Source organism: Strix uralensis, chromosome 21, assembly GCF_047716275.1.
Source record: "Strix uralensis isolate ZFMK-TIS-50842 chromosome 21, bStrUra1, whole genome shotgun sequence".
NCBI lineage: Eukaryota > Metazoa > Chordata > Aves > Strigiformes > Strigidae > Strix > Strix uralensis.
In genome coordinates, this window is record NC_133992.1 from 11,524,942 (window position 1) to 11,544,801 (window position 19,860).

General features: G+C 43.3%; 1 protein-coding gene across 4 annotated transcripts in view; it reads left to right on the plus strand.

Moving 5' to 3' along the window:
• The first annotated feature begins 3,123 nt into the window (after window positions 1–3,123).
• Window positions 3,124–19,860, plus strand: part of CRB2 (crumbs cell polarity complex component 2) — a 42,501-nt gene continuing 25,764 nt past the window's right edge. For all 4 annotated transcript variants that reach the window (XM_074891557.1, XM_074891558.1, XM_074891555.1 and 1 more), the window contains exons 1-5: window positions 3,124–3,289; window positions 14,841–15,542; window positions 17,879–18,074; window positions 18,592–18,731; window positions 19,218–19,400. In XM_074891557.1, the coding sequence (XP_074747658.1) occupies window positions 3,217–3,289; window positions 14,841–15,542; window positions 17,879–18,074; window positions 18,592–18,731; window positions 19,218–19,400 (1,294 nt within the window). In that variant the 5' untranslated portion in view covers window positions 3,124–3,216. The remainder of the gene's footprint in view (window positions 3,290–14,840; window positions 15,543–17,878; window positions 18,075–18,591; window positions 18,732–19,217; window positions 19,401–19,860) is intronic.

Consider the following 19,860-nt stretch of genomic DNA (forward strand, 5'->3'; position numbering starts at 1 on the left):
TCATTCTGAACTGTTTGTAGAAAAATGTAGAGATTGTTTTGTGAAAAGTATCTAAAAAAGTATAGAATAAGACGACAGAAAGGTTCTGCTGAGTACCCCAGAGCTACTCTATCCCTTTTCTCTTAATCCAGCTTGCCTACTGCTGCCTCATTTTCATGGCATGCATTTCCGGCTTGCGCAGTTTCCTGCCTACTACTGAGAATAGAAGCCTTGCTGTTACGCTGTCCTTAAGTCTCTCGTAATAAGTGTTACACAGACGAAAGCAGCTGTGTCCTTTGGCTCTAGTTTTAATACTATGTTAAAGAGCAGATTATACTGACATTGGACTGTAGCGAGGCGGAGGTAGCACAAACCATGGCTGGTTTGGGGAAGGCTTTAGCAAGGATGACTAAGGACTTGGAGCTTATGCTTTAGATAAATCCACCCAATTGTGCTCCTTCTTTGGAAATGTAGTCAAGCCTAACAAATCAGGGCCTTAACAGAGTTGCATTAGGGTTCTTTAATTGGACTAAGCTGGTTAATACTCACATTGGCTTTTGTATGCCCAAGGGTCCAGCACAGAAATGGTCTGCCAGTTATGCTGGCAAAATCTTACAAAATTGCAATCATGAATGTTGAAAAAATTAAATTCTAATATCCTCACAGGTAGACACTGGATCAAGGTATTTTGATTATTATAAGGAAGTTGGATGTCTTGACCTATACGGGCTTTGTTAGCTTGGGTTTTGAGTGACACTAAATTAGCCTTAAGTCCCGATAGACCACTTGGATGTGCTAGCAGTTAACAGTGGTCACAGAGAACAAATGAATGTTTTTATTTTTTTTTCAAAAGGATCATCCCTGGTAACCTGCTCCAACCCCAGGGCTCACAATATGTGCGTTCTGGCAGTGGTACAGGCATGAGAGTCTCACCTCTGTCTGTGGAAGGCTTTGGCTGAGAACTTTATACTGCTGCCATTTCCCAGGCTGCTCAAGTCCAAACCCTGTTGTGACAAATGCATGAAACAGTACATTCAAAAAGCTGTCATTCGTAGCATTCCTGCATGTGTACCATTATTGACATACTGGCCGTGTTAGCAGTTCAGGTCAAACCCGTCAGCATTAACTTGACGGAAGGGCCACATGAAGACCCCAGAGTAAAACTCAGTCACTAGCACAAGATGCTCCTGCTTAAGATATTGTCTCAAATGTACTGAGAGACACCAAGAATGTTCCTCTCTGGAGCTTTTTAATTGTTTAGCCTCTGCTAAATGGTTTTGCTCTTTTCTGACTCTAGGTAGTGTGTAACAAGTCTTTCATAGCTAATGGCTCTGTCGGGGTGTGAGGTGCCACAGGCCACGCAGCACAGCAGTAGCAGCAGAGCCTCTGTGGGAGGACCTCCAGTTTCCTACATGTGGGGATTTGTTACACTAATTCTGTTTTATGAAAGCTGAGCGTGTCCTTCAGGTAGACATATGAGCCGTAAATTACTATGGGTAGTTTTATTTCCCAAGTGTTGTGCAGTGTTGCACTAGTCGACTCACAGAGGTGGCTGTATTCAGTGGAGGAGGAATGATGGCTTCTTGCAGTGTCAATTGTGCAATGGATTCATATGTATTTGATTTGATTTGGAAAAGGTGAGTTGTTAGTAGGATAACTCACACAGGTGAGGCAAAAAAATTCTGAGCAGAAAGATTCTGCACATGTCAGTATCTGGTTACATCCTCTGACAGCAAAATGAGAGTCTAAAGAGAGAAATGAGTTCCAGATGGTCGTGGTAACTGGCAAGAAACTAATAGTGAAGCCGATCTTGGGAAAACAGACTGAAGACACCAGAGATGAAAGTGGGGGCAGGGTGGTCCAGATAAGGTTGATAACACATGATATATCATCTTTGGAGCATTCCAAGGCAGGATAGTGAGATGAACCATTTGTTCCTGAATTGCAGTGTTTTGGTGGTGAAAATGCTCTTGCTGTGGCTGTTCAGCTTTCTGCACCGAAGGTAAAACCAGTGCAGTAAATATCCCATTTCCCTGCACATGGCCTATCAGCCTCTGGCTGCTCTGCCAGGATGCTGAGATAATATAAACTACTCATTGTAGGGTTGCTGTTGTTTTCATTATGTGCAGCCTAGGTCTATCTGCAGCAATTCCTTGCTATCTTGCATATTTCTGGTTTAAACTAGGAATTTATATGGCATTTTACCTGCCTTCTATTATTAGTTGTCAGTGGAAGGGTGAGGCAATGTACGTAATTCTCATTCCGGTTAATTTAATCCAATTGTGGTGTGGATTTAGAGGTACTTAGTAGGTCACAACTGAGTGTGGGCTCTGTCTTTTTCCGGTTACTCTCACAAAACAATAGGCACTGATAATTTTTTCCACTTCTAAAACTGAACACATGCAAGTAAAGGTGGTGATGTGATTTGGTGCTTGTGTTATGCAGATACTTCTCCTGTTGATCTCTGTAACTGTTCCTTAGCTGGGAGGAGGGTTCACGTACAGTTTTGTGGGTTTGTATGTCTTGTGGGCTCACACATCTCATGGTGTGTGAGAGATAGCAGTAAAGACTAATGTGGACTAGCTCTGCTCTTTGGGATTAACAGTGTGTTTTTGTCTTTTATCTTAGTTTTGCTTTGAACAAAGCAGCCTCTATCAGAAAAGTGTGATTGATCCTCGTCTGGAATTTGTTTGCAAATATGAGCTGATGCAGAAGCTGGCATCCTAGAGATGACCCCCGGCCACCTCAGTCCCCAGGCCCCTTCTGAGCTCCTCTCGCAGCTGTAGAGGAGACACCAGGTTTGTTTTCTTCATTATACAGGGGGAATTCAAAAAACAGAAAGCAAAAAACCACACAGGGGCCTTTTTTCCTTTGTGCCTTGTACTGTGAACCTCCGAGTTCTTCAGGATCTTTGGCAGCTGAGGCCCTTTTGAGACGCGGGCCTGTAAGCCCTCCAGCTGCTGTGCCCGTAAACCCTCCTGGCCGTGCCCCGAGCAGTTCAGTCCGTGCGATCCAGGCAGCGTTTTCCCGCTGTTCCGAGAACAGCAGTGCAGCCGTGGCGAGTGGACAGGGACTCTGTCCACCGTGTCAGTGCTAGTCCCCAGCCCGGCGGAGCATGGAGCCAGTGCCTGGAGGAGAGCAACTTCTCCCAAGTCCGTGATGTGGGCAGAGCCGCTATCTGCTAGTCTCCAACTCCTGTTTCTCCCCAGAGGTTTTTAGAACAGCCTTAGACTTGTCATGGAATTAAAGAAAACTACCTCCAGGGCGTACAATGCTGCTCTCCTGCTGCCACTTTTCCTCTTATTTTGGGGTAAGTTTTTGTCTTCTGTGCCTGATTCTTACCCAACTACGATGCCGTAACTTTGGATCAAATCTGTGACCTGCCCTTATATTGCAAAGGTAGTTGAACAAAGTGTCACTCTCACAGTTAGATTTGAAGCCTGAAAACTTCTTGTCTGGAAGATAAACAGGCATTTCATTCTAGATATGTTTTTCCTTCTATTTATTTCTTGTCTCCTTTTGTCTTTCTCCCTGTGCACATGTATGTATGCATTTATTCACAAGAGCTGAAAGTGTGTGCACTTTCATGTAATTAAGTAGTCAGCTACTATAGTAACCATTTTCTCCATTGAAAGTTCTGAATGTTATGGTCGTGCCCATACAGAAGAAACACAGAGCTTTATTTGCATTCTACACGCTTTAGAAATACATGTAGGCAAAACAGGTGTGTACTTAGGGGAGTATACTAATACGTTGAAGTGCCAGATACCTCTTGTACAAAATGTGGAGGAAGAAGAGTATGTGAGTATTCTCACTTAGAAATTTTGAAGAAGGCAGATCCATCCTGAAAGTGCAAGAAGTGATGAGGTAACAAAAGACTTTATGACACTGATGGGGGGTTTTGTTTTGGTTTGTTTTTTTCCACATTGAAAACTTACTTTCTAGCCAAAGAATATAATTGAGTATACTGGGATTCTTCAGGTTCACATGAACATGTCTTGGGCTCCAAAAGTCACCCTTGTATACCATTTCTTATGGTCCCTGAAAAACGGGTTTCTCTGTTTCTTCTGGAAGGGGTGCCTGGAGATCTGCTGGGCCTAGACATCTGTTTTAGTCATCTAGGGATTATAAGGTCATGTCAGGAACATGTCCAACCTTTTACTGGAAATTATGATTGGGATTGAACTGGCCTCCTTATACTCTCTTTGGTGCTGCCAGGCCAGGATCTGTATATAAACTCCTGTTTAGTTTCCACTGAGCTAGGACAAGAATATTCAGTGACATGAAGATGTCAAGGTAAAATATGGAGAATGTGCAGAAATTGCAGAGCGCCTTTTCTCTGCTAATATCTGTTCAACACTGCATTTGGCGATTTCTTGCATTAGTGGGTGATGTTTATGTACTTTTTGAGAGTTGGAGAAAGTTTGCAGCTTTTCCTTTGATTCCCCAACAGGTTTTTTTTCCCCCCTGTGAAGCCTCCTTAAATTTCCTTTGCTCTGGTCAGCTCAGACTATGAACATCAAAGTAAAAATACATTTTGATTTTAGTCTGATTTTCCCCCCCCCCACCCCTTCCTTGTACCAGCTTCTTTGTCTGGTGCATTCGAACCAAGTGCCTGGAATTCCTCTGGCCACAGAGAAGCAGCAGGACTGTCTTTTGTATCTAGTAACCATAGCTACTGGTTTGGAGTGTGAAGCAATTATGGTGGCTTTGTCTTGTGCAAAAGGCTGGCCCATTGCACATACAGTATTGCTCAGTATGTGGCTGCCAGAGAGCTGGCGTGTTTCTGGGGATTTGTGCTGTTTGACCATTGCACCGATAGCTTTTCACTCTTGGGTAAAGCTCTTTTCTGGAACAGCGATTTACCGAGAACATTGTTTTCCTTTGGAGTGCAGGTGGATGACACATCTTGATATAGCCAGCAAAGCTCAAGGGAAGTGGTAATTTCCATAGTCTTTCCACCTGCTGCTATTTTGCAAGAGGAATTCTACCAGATTTTAACTGTAGTGAATGGTGGCATTTATGTAGCACTTGTAGAATTTTAAGGCCATAGGGAAATGCCTTTTCTTGCCTTTGTGAGGCATGACTGCTTTTTTTTTATTATTTCTAATTGATTTATCTAAACGTCATTGAAGCACAGAGTGGCTAAGTTATTTGTTCAAAATTTTTGAGAAAATTCTGATTATCCAGATGGCCTGTGCAGGCTGTAACCATATGACCATCCTGCAGCCAGATCCACACTATCTCCAATTATTTGAAATAAACTCCAGAGGGGCAGCGGTACAGGCTCTGCATGTGACTCCCATTTTACTGCTGCTGTCTGTGTAATGTGCAAAACAGCTCTCAGCTTAATTTGTTGTGTTCTAAAGGAGATTCTGGAGGGCAGAATGAGTGCCTACTCATTTCTCTTCCCACGTCTCTAGCCAGCAATGAGCACAGTAATTCACATACCTTTGGCCTGGAAAATGCTTTGGACGCCTATTGAGAAAGAGCATGTGCAGACAAACCTTTTTTCTGGCAGTTTGCTATCTGTTCTAATGCAAGCTCTTGAGATTAGCTTGGACATACAGATAGTTTAAAGCTTACTCCTTCAAAACGTGGAAACAAAGAAACAGCATTTGTTGATTGTCAGTATATTTAAATAAGAATTGGAAATTAAAGCTTGTGACTCAATCTGGTTAGCTGAATACACAGGAAACCCCCTGTCTCAGTGTTTGATCTGTGGAAATGGCTGAGAGATCAGAGAATGTGTAAACCATGAAGGCCAGCTTGGAGGAGTGTTTATTAAGGGATGTCATAAGCACAGAAGATCAAAGAGTTACTGTGGCAATATATGCAATACTGTCACAAAACATGGGTTTATAGCTCCTTTCTCCAAGTTCTAGAAGCATGATAATAGGAGTTACATCTTCAAATCTGCATTAGAACAGTGAACAGATAATGAAAACAAGCTAGCTGACTACTTGTTCTGTGTTAAAAGTTTAATTCCCTGAAGTGTTATTTCTGATTAATGCTGTTAATGCCTCTGGCCATAATATTGGCACTGCTCAGCCCTGTGGATTGCTGCCCACTGGTTGGCACCATTCAGCAACTCACTGGGCAAGCTGGGTGTGAGGGAGCCAGGAGTTGGCATTCTGCTTTTTTGAGAGGGTAAATATTCTGCATATTTCACAAGGGGAAACTGAGCCACATCATCTTATGCCTGTCTTAATGAAAGTCTAGCAGTCTAGGTCTTTGTAAATTCTTTATGAATATTTTACACTAATAGACTGTGTACATATCTCTGGTATGAAAAAGCTCTGTCACACCTAAAACCTAGCATGCAAATGTTGTGGTCTGGAACTTGTTGATCTCCAGTAACAAAGAAAAACAATGTCAGAAGTAGGCTGGGAAGTGATGAACGCACAGTACCATCTAAAAATTTGGGCAGGAAAAACTGCAATCTGAACTGTGTGCGGAGACTTCTCTAGAGGTTTTTAAATTGGTATCCCAACAGGTAGTTGGCTAAGATACTGGACTTGTGTGTTCAATCTACCAAAACTTTACAAGATATATCAAAGCTATGAACAGTAATGCTCTTTTGACAATGACTTTTCTAAAAGATGCTGTAGGCATTGCTAGGATCCCTACCATCTTGCTGGGCCATCTATTCAGTATTGTCTTAGAAGAACTACCTGCTGATTGCCAGCATGGCTTTTTGATTACCTAATCTATTTTGAGGGGTTCTTTTGGTCAGTGACATGTGTTGCTTCACAGAGATTGTCAAATCTGATAAGCTGGTAACCTGAGATGATAACGATGATGTTTAGATTCAGCCAGCAGATAGTATCTCAGCCTGCATTTTCACTGAAGTATCATCTCTCCCTTTTATAAAAAATGAAGAGGAACAACTTGACTCTGGGCACCAGGATCTTGAGGGGGAATTGAATATACCTGATCCTAATGGTGACACTTGAGCATGTGACCTTGAAATTCAAACAAAAGTTGATGGGAAGTGGTTGGGAGTAGAGGGAGCTGCTGGTAGGTAGGAACAAGCTACTTAACAGAGCTGCTCCTGATGGCTGGCAGAGGTGGTAAGCTGCTGCAGCTCGGGAGCTTGGTAGTTGTGATCAAACATGGGTATTTTGGAAAGTTTCCCATGCCCACATCCATTTCTGATGTTGAATAGAAAAGCCCACTGTTAAAGAAGCTGTCAAAAGATGCCTATTACTGCATTAAGCAGGACAAGGAATACAGGTTATGGAATGTTTTAGGCTGGGTGAAAAATCAGTGCCAATTATTAGCATGTCATGAGCTTGTCAGTAGTCTCAGAGAATTTCAGGGCCTTGTTTTCTGATGCTAGTGTTACCAGGAGCAGGTGCTTTGCTCTGATCTGGAAAGAAAGGGTTTAATCTCTCTGTGTCAAGAAGGAAATGGTGCTTGTAAAGCCCTAGGATGTGTAAAGCCACCTCAAAAGGCCCTGTATGCTCCCTGGAGTACTGAATGTACTTCCCGAAAAAGGGTTTTATTTTATTCTGCTGTTACCTTTCATAGCAGATATGCTATCCTTCCAAAGTTAGTAAGGATGGGGAAGAAAGAGGGTGAACAGCATGAAAGCCCATTCTCAGGCCTGTCCAGCCTCCCTTCCTGGTGTGTAGATCCTGGGGACAGGCTGTAGTGTGTGTACCCTTTCACTAATCCTTTACACTGACCAGGATAGGGAGAGAGCAGCAGAGGTCAGCAGGGATTTACTAATATAAGCACATGCCTTCCTGTTGTCATGGAGACATAACTCTTTCCATTTGTTTATTCAGAGTTTACTTAGTAGTTGTGTTACTCTGATACTTGAGGTGGAGGGGTTCCCTTTGTAGCCTTGGCCTCGGTGTCGTTCTCTATCGGGCAGTATGCTGGGGCCATCAGCACCAGCACAGCCTGACTGGGAAGAATTGCATCAGGCTGGGGTTTTGAGCATTCACAGTTTGGGCGCTTGAAGATTCCTCTGGCTCAGTTATCATTGCGGTGCACTTGGAGGCTGCTGCTGGGAAGCCTGCTGTTCTCACCTCTTGGTTGTAAATTGTCTTTTTTCCAGTTGTTGTAGTGAGTAAGGCAGGTGAAATGCACCTGAAAGAAGCCTCTTGCAGTGCCTTTTTGTAAAAGATGATAGTCGTAAGATTTACAATAGCATGGAAGTCAAGGAACTCAGTAACAAATCCATGCACAAAAGGTACTTAATACATCATGGCTGGGTCATAATTTTGGAAACATAAATAAATACTTGTAAGCATGTGAAGCAGTCTTTTTCCCAAACTATATCGCTAAAACTAGGAGAATATGCCAGAGTCCTGTCCATTGCAACTTGTTTAACAGAAACCAACAGTGCTAACCAGGAGATGCAGTGTGTAAATAAACTCTTTCCTCCTCTGTTTGGGAATCCTTTGTAGTAATAGGTTCTTGAGGAGAAGAGTGCACATCCCTTTACTCCCCTCAGTTCATGTCATGAGGAAACACTGTTGGGCATGTGTAACCTGGTTACCCCTTAAAAGCATTGCAGCTTCAGTCTGGTATTTTACATCCTCTGTTTTTCTGTCTTTTTTTTTTTTTTTTTAAAACTGAACTATGGGTAATGTGAATTGTGCTGATTTTCTGGGAGAGAGAAGCTGAAGAGATGAGAAAAGTTGGACATAAGCAGACCTGATTCTCACCATTTTGTTATCCTGTTGTCTCAGCCCCACTTCTGATTGACCCAAAGACTGTAAGGACACAATTCCTTTTATCATTAATGTTCCCATAATTAGTCTGGGTGAAGTGCCCAATCTGACATCCCATCCCACTTCAGAGCCTGTCTTCTGCTAGGTATTCTCTGCTTCCCGAGATGATTCAGGCATCTGGGCATGATCAAAGCCACAGCTGGAATGTGCAAAGTTGGGAAAGTTATCAGAGCCTAGAAAACGGGAAATATATTTCATATTGTCGGTGGGAATCCAGAAATAAAATATACACTTTTCTTTGATTTTCTTTCGTTTTGCTAGACAGTTGTAGTATTTATATTATGTGCTGAAATAAAGCACTTCCATGTTTTAGACACTGGAAAAGTCTAACCTTCTAATTCTGTAACACCTCTACTGTAAAGTGTTAAAGGCTTTGAATAATTTCATCTTACAGGACACTTGTGAACTACCTGTAACTGTTTCTTAAGTTGGGCAAACTGATACGCAAAGTGGAACTGGCTTGCCCAAGCTCACATTAAGTTTTTGCTAGCCAGGAAATAATGTTGCGGCATGCATCCTGACTCTTTTGGCAGTTGTGTCTGTGATGATGAGCATTTTGCTGAGAGATTGTACATGGGAGATAGTGAAAGGATGAAAACGTGCTCTGACTGCAGTGCACGTGCGTGAACAGGTATTCAGAGATGGGTATTTTCAGTAAGTACTGCTGACTGCTTAGAATTTTTTTTGTTTTGGGAGATTATATTCCATTTGAAAAAACCATCAAATATAATTTAAAAAAAAAAATCAATGAATTGTTGAAATTGTCCTTCAGTATGAAGGAAACAAGGTAATCTCTGGGCTGATAACCCCAATGCTTACCACTTCCCTGTTGGAATTTTAAGTGACCATTAAGAGCACCTTTGAGGTAGTTACCAGTGAGGCCCTGTGAGGAGTTAGAAACTTGAGGTACCATGTGTATGGATAGGGTGACAATTAAGGGGACCTTGGAAATCAACAGCTTAAGCAGCTAAAACTAAAGTGAGAGAGAGGTTCATGAAGATGTGGCACTGAGCATGTTCCATGAGGTGAGGTGTAGCCCCAGCTTGAGGGCATCCATCCTCTATCATAGCTGCCCAAGACTTTGAAAAAACAAACTTGTGAAAAGCAAAACCAAAAAATAAAAACCAGTGAGTAGTGCTAAAGCAGCTTCTTGCAAGCAGTGAAGTAATAAAATGACTGAAGCTCCTTGTCCTGTGTATTGTCTCTAATAAAACCTTCTGCCAGCAGTGCTATAACATAATGTCAGGATGGAGAGGGGAGGCTGTGAAAGAAGTTACTTCAGTGCAACTCATGTTGGGGGGGAAAGCACCACTGAGATTTCACATGTGTGAGAGAATGGTGAACAGACAAAGTTGAGGGGTTTTGTTTGTTTTTAAAAAAAAAGGACAGAAACTTTGCTCCAGCTCTTTGAGAACCTCCTCCTCCCGCACTGTCTTTATCAGTTCCCACAACTCTCTCTGCCAGTGCAGTGCAACAGCATCTTGTCCCGGTTTGCTGACGAGATTTCTCAGGAATTTCAGGGAGAGAGACAGTGAACTACTACCAGGGGGACCTTGGATTGCCCAGCATCTCTTTAATTTCTGATTTCTCTTTTTATGGCTAGAAGACTCACTGCTGCAACTGCTCTTTGACACGATCATTTAGTAAAGGTGTAAAGTATAATATTATTAAAGCCAGTTATTCAAACAAAGCCTGGTAATGCAGCTTGTTTGCCTTAAAGTGATACAAAAGGTCACAAACCTCATCTTTTAGGGAAAATCTTTGTCAGCTACTTTTAAAGTGTAAAACCAGACCTGTCCTGACAGAGCTCAGTGAATGCTTTATATTCGACTCTGTTAGCCTTTGAAGTTCCTCCTAATCCATCCCTAAAGGCCTGGAACATATTCTTCAAAGAAGCTGTCGTCTTCTCCAGTTTCATTTCAGAGTAGGGTTGCAGGATGGTATGACTGTAATATATATATATTTTTTTTTTTTTTAATTTTTTTTCACTTACAAACATCACTGATTCATATTCTTCTTGTGAAACGTAAAGGAAAAATCCTGAATGTCATTGTTAATTCAGCAACAACTACTCTTGTGGAAAACGATAAACTCTTGTCAGTCAATGACTTCTTTGACCTGATTTTCACTATTTTCATGAAACAGCATAGTCTGAATTACACGTTTTCATGGTTGGTGTATTGTGCAGCAGGAAAAGCTAATTTATTCATTATGCTTATTAGCGTTTGGTGTGTATTCATATGCTATCCACATTCATATAATAATCTATTTCAAAATTAAGAGGAATTATTGTATGACCTGGGACTGATGGATTAAAATAACAAAAGCAGAGCTAAAAGCATCATATTTGTTCTTTCTCAAGCTAGGTGGTGGTCAAAGTCTTTGATACCCATTTAGTACACTGACTTCTTGCAGTGTCTGCATTTAACTTCCTGGTGATATCACAAGTAGTGTACTCACTGCTGAAATCCCCCTTTCTAACAAATTCTGTTTTGAATTAGTGTCTCATCTGTGGAATTATTTAGCCAGAAGTTGAGCACTGCCACTGAATGAATATTAGGGTTATACTACATTTACACAGGGTCAGGTTTTGTCCTTGGGAAATATTCCAGTATTAGTACAGGCATGCTGTATACAAGGGGAGTGTATGATATAATCCTGGAGTTAGTGTTGTTAATACGCCTGTAACCTCTGCTGAGTAGGACAAACACGTGGGTAATTTTCTGAAAGCTGCAGGTCACAGAATAATTTGAAGTTATTTAGATATTGTTTCATTTCTTGTGATTTACACTGCAGTCTTCTCAGCCTGCTCCATGCATGCCTTATGCTGTGTTACTTCAGGATGTTTGTACCAAAAAAAGGAACATTTTCCTCCAAAATGAGGTTCTGCTGAAGTCATCACTTTTAGACATAACTTAGGTAACATTTGGACATAGAAAGTAGCTAAAACTAACACAGTAACAATGCAGGAATTCAGCTTTTCTCTATGCAGTCCTGTACATAACTAGTTATTCACTGCAGATTAGGAGTACACATAACTAGGTAACCAGTACTGTTGTTCATGATCATAGTGCGTTTAGAGGAGATTGGGGTTCTTCCTATTACCATACTGCTGTTCTTTAGTAAGCCAGGAGAGCCTTTTGACTTTTTAGTGAAGTTTTGTGTTTGCTTGACTTGGTATCTGTCTGTAGTTCAGCCCCGTTGTGTCTGCAAGTTTGTGTGTGACTATGGGGCCGTGTATTCGTCACCAAATCTTTTTGTAATGGACAGGCATTAATGACTAATACAGATTATTGAGCATTGCAGTCATATGACGAACCAAAATAGAGAAGGTGCAAAAAGGTATGTCTGTTTTGAAAGAGCTCTAGAAAAGACAGGAAATAGCAAAGGGATTTGATATTTATCTTTATTTGCAAGAAGCATTTAGACTGTCTGCTTGTAATGGAAGCAGAAAACTGTGCATGCAGCCTTTGAAATGACTTCAGGCTGTCTACACTAGCAGTGCTTGGTGATTCTGTTGAAACGTGAATTTCTTGCAGATGGAGTCTGCTGCAAACCGGAGAAGTCGTTCTGAACATGCAGTGGACTTGGTCTCTTTTTTTGTCATAGAGTGTGCTCCGGGCCTGTGGAAGGCTCAGGCTGGGACTGGTTACTCATTAAGCGTACAAAGGCTCCTATCTCCGGCCTAGTAAACCTCTTTTGCAAATAGTTTCCTGGGCTCCCACTCTTAATTGCTACAGAGATTCCAGGCAGATTCCGTCATCCTTGTTTTCTGCCTGACTGGGAATCTGAGAATAAAAGGGTTGATGGCAGAATAATGAGATTGCTGGACAGTGCAATGCTCAGCAACTCTCCCCAGCATCACATGAGAGAGGAAGGGAGGGGTGGGCCGCAGAGATGATGCTGGGAAGAGAAAGGGCTGTCTAAATCCCTGAGCACCCTCCCTCCCCCATCAACACTGCCTCTTGAAAGAAGACTTAGAAACACTACAGTCTTTTGGTGGGAGGAATTTGGGGGAGGTCAGGACAGGGGCAGGCTTTTGTAAACCAAAGTCTCCTATAAATCCCTTTCAGGCCCTGAAGTTGGATGCCTCCACCTTCAGGTACAAAGAGACTGAGGAGCTGATGGGGCAGGAGCTGATAGAAAACCACTGACACAGATTAACTCCTGGATGTGTAGAAGGTGCACCAGAGCAAGGCAAACATGACCAAAAATGGGCTGGGATAATGATGGCATGAATGAGAGAATGTGTAAGGTCAGCTGAGAAGTGATGCTGTGGTGTGTGATCCTGGCAAATCCTTAGCATGGAGCATGTTAAAACAACATTTCTCAACTGGCAGTAATGCAGTGAGGGCCAAGGGTGGTGAGGTGGGGGCAGTGTCAGAGTAACTGCCCCCTCTCCACCTGCAGTTTTCTGGAGTTTCCCAGAGACTGATTCCTGTCACTGGCTGGCCCACAGTTACATACAGAAGGCAGCAAAAAGGGCAAGGAGCTGGTTACACAATGGCATCTAAACCCAAGGTTAAATGCTAGTGACTGCATGACTTGCAGTGCTAGGCAGTCAGCATTGTCTCACCAGAAGCAGTAGCTATTTCTCAGATACCACTTGGCGATTTCATGAGCTTTACCTCTGCTTTGTGGGCATTTTTCGTAGACATTTTCAAAACATCTGCTATATAGCTGTTTGCAGAGTTACTTCCAATTTTGGATGTTTTATAACACTCGCACAGGAATCAGTCTGGGGTAGCTGTACCCCACAGCTTCTCTCCTATGTATCCTGGAATGGAGCAGAACAAAACACTCTGATATCAGAAAGCTGCAGTGGGATGAGGGGCTAATGACTGCTGCCTTCGTGAGGGGAGAAGTTCTGTGTTTGCATTGCCTTTGTCCCTTTATACTATTTTTGGGGTTTTCTTCTTTGGAAAATGTGTAATTGTATAATTGAGTCCAGGGCATATATCCTAATACTAATATCAAGGCAAATATCTCCTGACCCCTGGGCTGTTCTGCCCTTTGACCAGATCGTTTCACAAAGTGAATTTGAAATTTCTTTTGGAAATGAGGATTGTTCCTATTCCCTTCTGCTCCTTTGACAAATATTTTTGTTTTTTATATCATGTATCCTGTATAATCTCATTTATATGAATTAAATTTACAGTCCCATGGGCATATCCTCACATTTCTGGATGGTGGAATTGCTTAATGGGGCAAGAGCCTTTTAAACACTGCTGTTTGGGGCCAGCAGGGCATTGTGGCTGGGTGTGAATAAATTGATCACATCCAAATGCTCCCAGATGTAGGGCAATCTGGTCTCAACATTATTGCTGGTATCTGAATATTAGATTGGTGTTTTGGCTCTGCAGATACTAAGAGTTTGGATCTCAAATGTCATCAGTACAGTGAATCTCATCAGTCTCTGTTCTTTGCTGTTCTCATAACACCTAAAAATTTCCTGCTGTGTAAATTTACATGTCTAACCTGTGGGGTGAGGGTGCCTGGCCAGTGGTTATCAAATTCTGAGCTTCCTGATGTAATTAGAGACTGTGTGAAATGTGCCAGCTTGGAGTTTGGGTTGAATTGTTTATGGCAGCATCTTCAAATCACTAGTGGATTAGCTGAGAAAAATTTGTGTCCCCAGAAGGAGCAGCTGGGACATTAAGAGCCACAGCCAATATCTTAAAACATACTGACTGCCTCTCTGGATTTCTAAGCACAAATCCTGTGCCCTATCAGTGAAAGGGGTTGTTGAATTTTACACAAAATTTTTATCTTGTGAATGGATTTAAGGTGATACGTTTCGCTGCTCTCAAAGTGACTCAGGGATGAATGAGCACAAGAAAAATGGTTTGTGAGTGCCTCCTAAAAACCCCACAGGCATCCAGTCACCCATCTTAGCAAGAAATTCCTGATTGCTATCATATGAAGGCATGTTGTGTTGTCCTCTTTATAGTAAATGTTTGTTTCTCTAGTATCCTTCTCAGCTAATGGCTAGAGCAGCCCCTTGCAGTGTGGAATTGAGGTGGCAATCTCTGAGTTGGATGTGGCGATTGACAGAAGGACGAACTTCTTTAGGGCTACATATGCCAACTAACAGAAAGTCTCTTTTCTCAACAGGAACTTCATACTCTGAAAATGATAGCAGCTGTTCCTCATCCCCATGTAAGAATGGCGGGAGCTGTACGGATTTGGAAGTGGGTTACGAGTGCACCTGCCCTGTGAAGCCAGTAGCCTACATGGGCATAAACTGTGAACACCTCTATGACGCGTGTGTTGAACACGAGTGCCCTGCCGATTGGATCTGCAGCGGGACTGCAGGACTCCTGGAATACAAATGTATCTGTGTGCCTGGCTTCACAGGTACTGATTGTGACATTGATATTAATGAGTGTGAGAGCAACCCTTGTAAAGACCCTCGGTTTGAATGTGTAGATAGTGTAGATGGATACATCTGTAAATGCCAAACAGGACTGAATGGAGACAGCTGCCAAACAGAAAGCTCTGTGTGCTCTAGCCAGCCCTGCCTAAATAACGGGACATGTGTCGAGGGTCCTGGGGACTACACCTGCGTCTGCCAGCCTGGCTTCACCGGGGCCAACTGCGGAGACGACATTGATGAGTGTGCCTCCAGGCCCTGCCAGAACGGAGCCATCTGCCGAGACAGGGTGAACGAGTACGGCTGTTTCTGTGTGCCTGGCTTCCAGGGGTACAACTGCGAGATAGACATCAACGAGTGTGCGTCTCGGCCCTGCAAAAACAACGGCACCTGCCTGAACGAGATGGATCACTACTTGTGCCAGTGCAGCCCTGGCTACACAGGTACCTTTCATGCTCGTGTATGAGCTGGGTGGTTGGGTTACGTCTCGCTGTTCATGTTGTTCCACGATTTGCCTGCTGCTGATGTGTCTTGTAGTGCTGGTAGCTGTCCTGAGAAGCTCTTGTTTTACAGCTGTGAGACAAAGTCTCTGTTGCACGACTCGTATTTCTGGAGTGTTTGGTTGTGTGTGAATGACAGTGTAGGGCTGCTTGTTGCCTCTTTCAAGTGACAGTTGAGGCTTTGATTTCCGTGGACAGTGTGGATGTTGAGAGATGTGGATCTAAGAGTGGAAGTAGGTGGACTGTCTGAGACTTGAGTACTAGATACAAAGTAGATGTGATTAGCTCTCAATATGAAATTAAGGGAGGTATACAAGGAAAGAGATTTATTATCAGGAAATGGATACTTAGTGTTTCGAGGTATAACTTATCTGTGCCTATCTGGCCTGTAGTTCTTTGTCCTGTCCTGCAGGATTTCTCTGAGGGAAGCAGTCTTTTTGGAATAAAGTGGCTTTTAGTTGGAGATTTCTTTTCCAATTCTTTCAGGCCCAGGGAATGTTTTTTGGCATGTGACATAAGTGTCTTTTTGTTTTGTGCATCTGTGCTAATAGTGACTCAGAGAGTAATCTACACCTGTGAGTTATCTGTGAGGGAGGCAGCGGGGGGTTCTCCTTCCTCCAGCTCTGCTTATCAGAGTGGAATGCAATTGTACTGCGCCCGCGTCTGCCTGGTACCACCTAGCACATGAACTTTCTCAGCCTTCCTCTTGTCACAGACTGAAGTGTTTAAAGAGTTAGGTTGCTGTGAAGGAATGCTGCCGATTACCAGTGGAATGAGAAGTTACAACATCAGGAATGTGGTCTCTGATGCTGACTCACTCTCTGATAAAAATGAACAGAGATGAAAGATGAAAAAAGCAGAATTTCTGTGTAGGCCTTAAGATTCCTACTGATTTTAGTATCAAGCATAATTATGTCTTTGCAAATCAGCTTCTTTTTTATCTTTATGCTGAATCCTGTGGGATTCCTCTGCCAAGGAAGTGATAAAATGACCCAGGCAGGTGGAGATGCTGCTTGTGCTCCAAGTTATTCTGATGTTAAATATGATCTTGCCTTATGATCTAGCCTTATATTGCCTTATGATCTAGTGCTTCAACCAGAGGTTCTAGCACCATTGGCCAGCAAGGCCAGGTTGTTTTCTGGTGCTTGCAGCTGGAATTTGGGTGAAGGAAGTTTTGCGTGGTATTGACGGGTTTGAACCAGCAGATTAGGGGGCCCACATTCCATCAGGATTAGGATGGCCATGTCCACTATGTGGTGAGCCTTTGCCAGGAAGGGGAGATTAGATGGATTGGCAGGTGCCACTGCAGTGACTAAGGTTTGGAGGTGATGCCAGGCCATGGACAACTCAGAGGTGGAATACAGTGTGGTAAGGTAGTTGTATCCAAGTCACACAGGAGGGCTTGTTCTGTCAGGGAAAGTTGAGACTTTGGACTGAAAATGTGTGACTTGCTGTTATTCTTGACCTGTAGCATTGGAGCTAACACTTAATTTTTAATAGCATTTCGTAATAAAATTTCTTACCTAATATCTAGTATCACTATAAATAGAGTTTTGCACTGCTTTAATGCTTTTTTCCTAGGTATCTCAAAGCAAGTTACAAATATTATTTAAGCAAATGGAACAATGTTTTGGAGAAGCAGGGTAGAGGTCACTTTTCCCATACCCAAAATGCAGCTGTCTCTGATGTAGAACACTGGATCTGATTAATAGCAACGCAACTCAAGTGAAGAGTACCATGTCTATCTAAAACTGTAAGAGCTATATCATATATAAAAGTTTAAATAACACTGACTAGCAGTGTGGTTCTTCTCTTCCCGTCCCTGTCCTCCCTGCCCTCAAAGGCTCCCGAACCAAAACAGCTATCATTAGGTTTTTAAGAACTTTATGTAAGATCAAGATTTTATGGCTTACTCAAAAAATGGATGTTATTTATGAAGTGCTGACTGATTGGCTGCTTCAGCAAACCTGAATGAAAGAGACTTGAACGAAAAAGCCTTGCAAATACTGGAAATGATTTCTAATTTTGATAGAAGACTAAAATCCCAAAGTCTAGATGAAATAATTTTGTTTGCAAATAAAAATGAAAGGTCCTAATTTGTAAGAATCACATGCTGCTCATGAGCTCCCGATATTCTTATGGCAAAATTAGAACAGATCACTATGCTAGCCAGTTTGGGCTGATAACATGGCTTTTGTGATTCCAGCTCAGAAGTCCAGGCAGCACAGATGTACTTTTCTGGGCTTGTAACACTGCTATTTCTCTGTTTTGTAACAAAGGTATGAACTGTGATGCTGAAATAGATGAATGCGATTCAGACCCCTGCCAGAATGGGGCCTCGTGCAATGATCACGTTGGGTTCTACACCTGCACTTGTGCACCAGGGTACCAGGGAATCCACTGTGAGGTGGACATCAACGAATGTGTGAGCCAGCCGTGCCAGCACAACGGGACCTGCCATGACCTCGTTAACAGGTGAGAAATCAGACTGTGGGCAATTAGATACCAGGAGTGATCAAAAGGTCTGCTTAGTGTAACCTGTGAAAATTAGGGTAGAAATTGGGGCGGGGGGGATTGGAGAGTTAAACGTACATCCCAGTGGTCCCAGTGGCAGCAACTGGGAGTGATTTATGGCAGTAAGCGAGAAGCCCCCTCCCAGTAGCAGAACTCCTAGGATGCGTAAAGGAAGGTGGGAAAAGATTCTGGTTATTGCTTCTAGTTGGCATATCAGATACAAAGGGAAGTGATTTGCAGAGCCTGAACAGCAAAGGCAACTGCTGAGAACATACCCGTGTGTCTGAATTTAGCTTTTCACAGGTGAGGTGTGATCTCAGAGGCTGCTGAGGGTTGTCTGTTCTGCCTCTTTGTGCAGATGGAACTTCTTTTTCCTCTGCCCCACAAGTGGGTGTGAGGACTGACAGCTCCATTTGCTCTTTCCTCATATTGGGCTTTGCAGTCAAATTCAACATTGCTCTGTTTTGCTGCCCCACAGCTACCATTGTGACTGCAGTGACACAGGCTTCGAGGGGGAGCACTGTGAGTTGGATATCCTGGAGTGTGCCTCCGAACCCTGTCTGAACAGTGCCACATGCGTGGAGGGAATCAAGAACTACAGCTGTGCCTGCTGGCCAGGTAGGTTAGAAATCTGGTTTGCTGTGCTGGCACGTAGGTGCGTTGCAATGGAGAGCACATGGGAAATTGCCATGTTGAAGTAAAGAATTAATGATCATTCTGCATGGTCCAGTGTGATTTTGCCCCCCCCCCCCCCCCCCCCATTGCTGAAACAGTGAGGCTGCCACGGCTGCCCTTTACAGGCCATCCCAAAGTCCAGTTGACCTCATTGCTGCGAAATGCACCCTGATTCTCAACCGTAACATTGTCTTTCTCTTTTCTGCTTTTTCCATCATGTGTTTTGCTATCATGAGGTAATACTTTCCTGCAAATTGGTTGTTTGGCTCCTGTGTTTGACACAGTGGAGAGTGGAAGGCCCTGGGCCTCCCTGCTAGATGAGCTGCACTGTCTTCTGCGTCTCATTCTCACCTTCAAGGCAGCCACAGTATTTGGGAGATTAGTTCCAGTGAAGTTGTGCACGATGTTGACACTGATGTCTCCTGGCAGGTTACGCAGGGCAGCACTGTGAAGAGGATGTGGATGAGTGTGCGACAGGTCCCTGTCACAACGGAGGCGTGTGCTTTGAGCGATCCAACCAAGCCTATTACGGAACACGACCTGACTTCCCCAGCAATTTCAGCTATAGCCAAGCTGCTGGTTTCCTCTGTTGGTGCCAGCCAGGCTTTGCAGGTGAGCTATGCAGTAAATATTCATCCTCTCTGCACCTGGTAGATGCTGTGTGGTGGTTCGAGTAGATAGGAATGGAGCAACGTTATCTGTGCATCAAAAGTCACTCAATGGCTGGTACTTCAGAGGGGGAAGCAGCCTGATGCGTCGGGAACGTGCTTCTGTTCACATACTGTATGAAGATATTGCAGACAGCTGTCTGAGTGTCATTCTCTGTCCAGCACGCCTGTCTCGAGGCTGAGGCAACAGCCTTTGCACTTTCCAAGTGCTTTGATGAATGCCTTCTGGCTATGCAGATGCCAAGGTGGTTTCTCTTTGTCAGGCTCTCATGCCCTACAGGATATCTGTGAAACTCCTCATCAGAGGAAGCGAATTCCTTGGAGTCCCAGATAGCTATTCTAGGTGTTTCCTTGATGAGACTACTCCCAACTGTGCAATCAGAGTGGGTAGGAGAAGAGGGGGT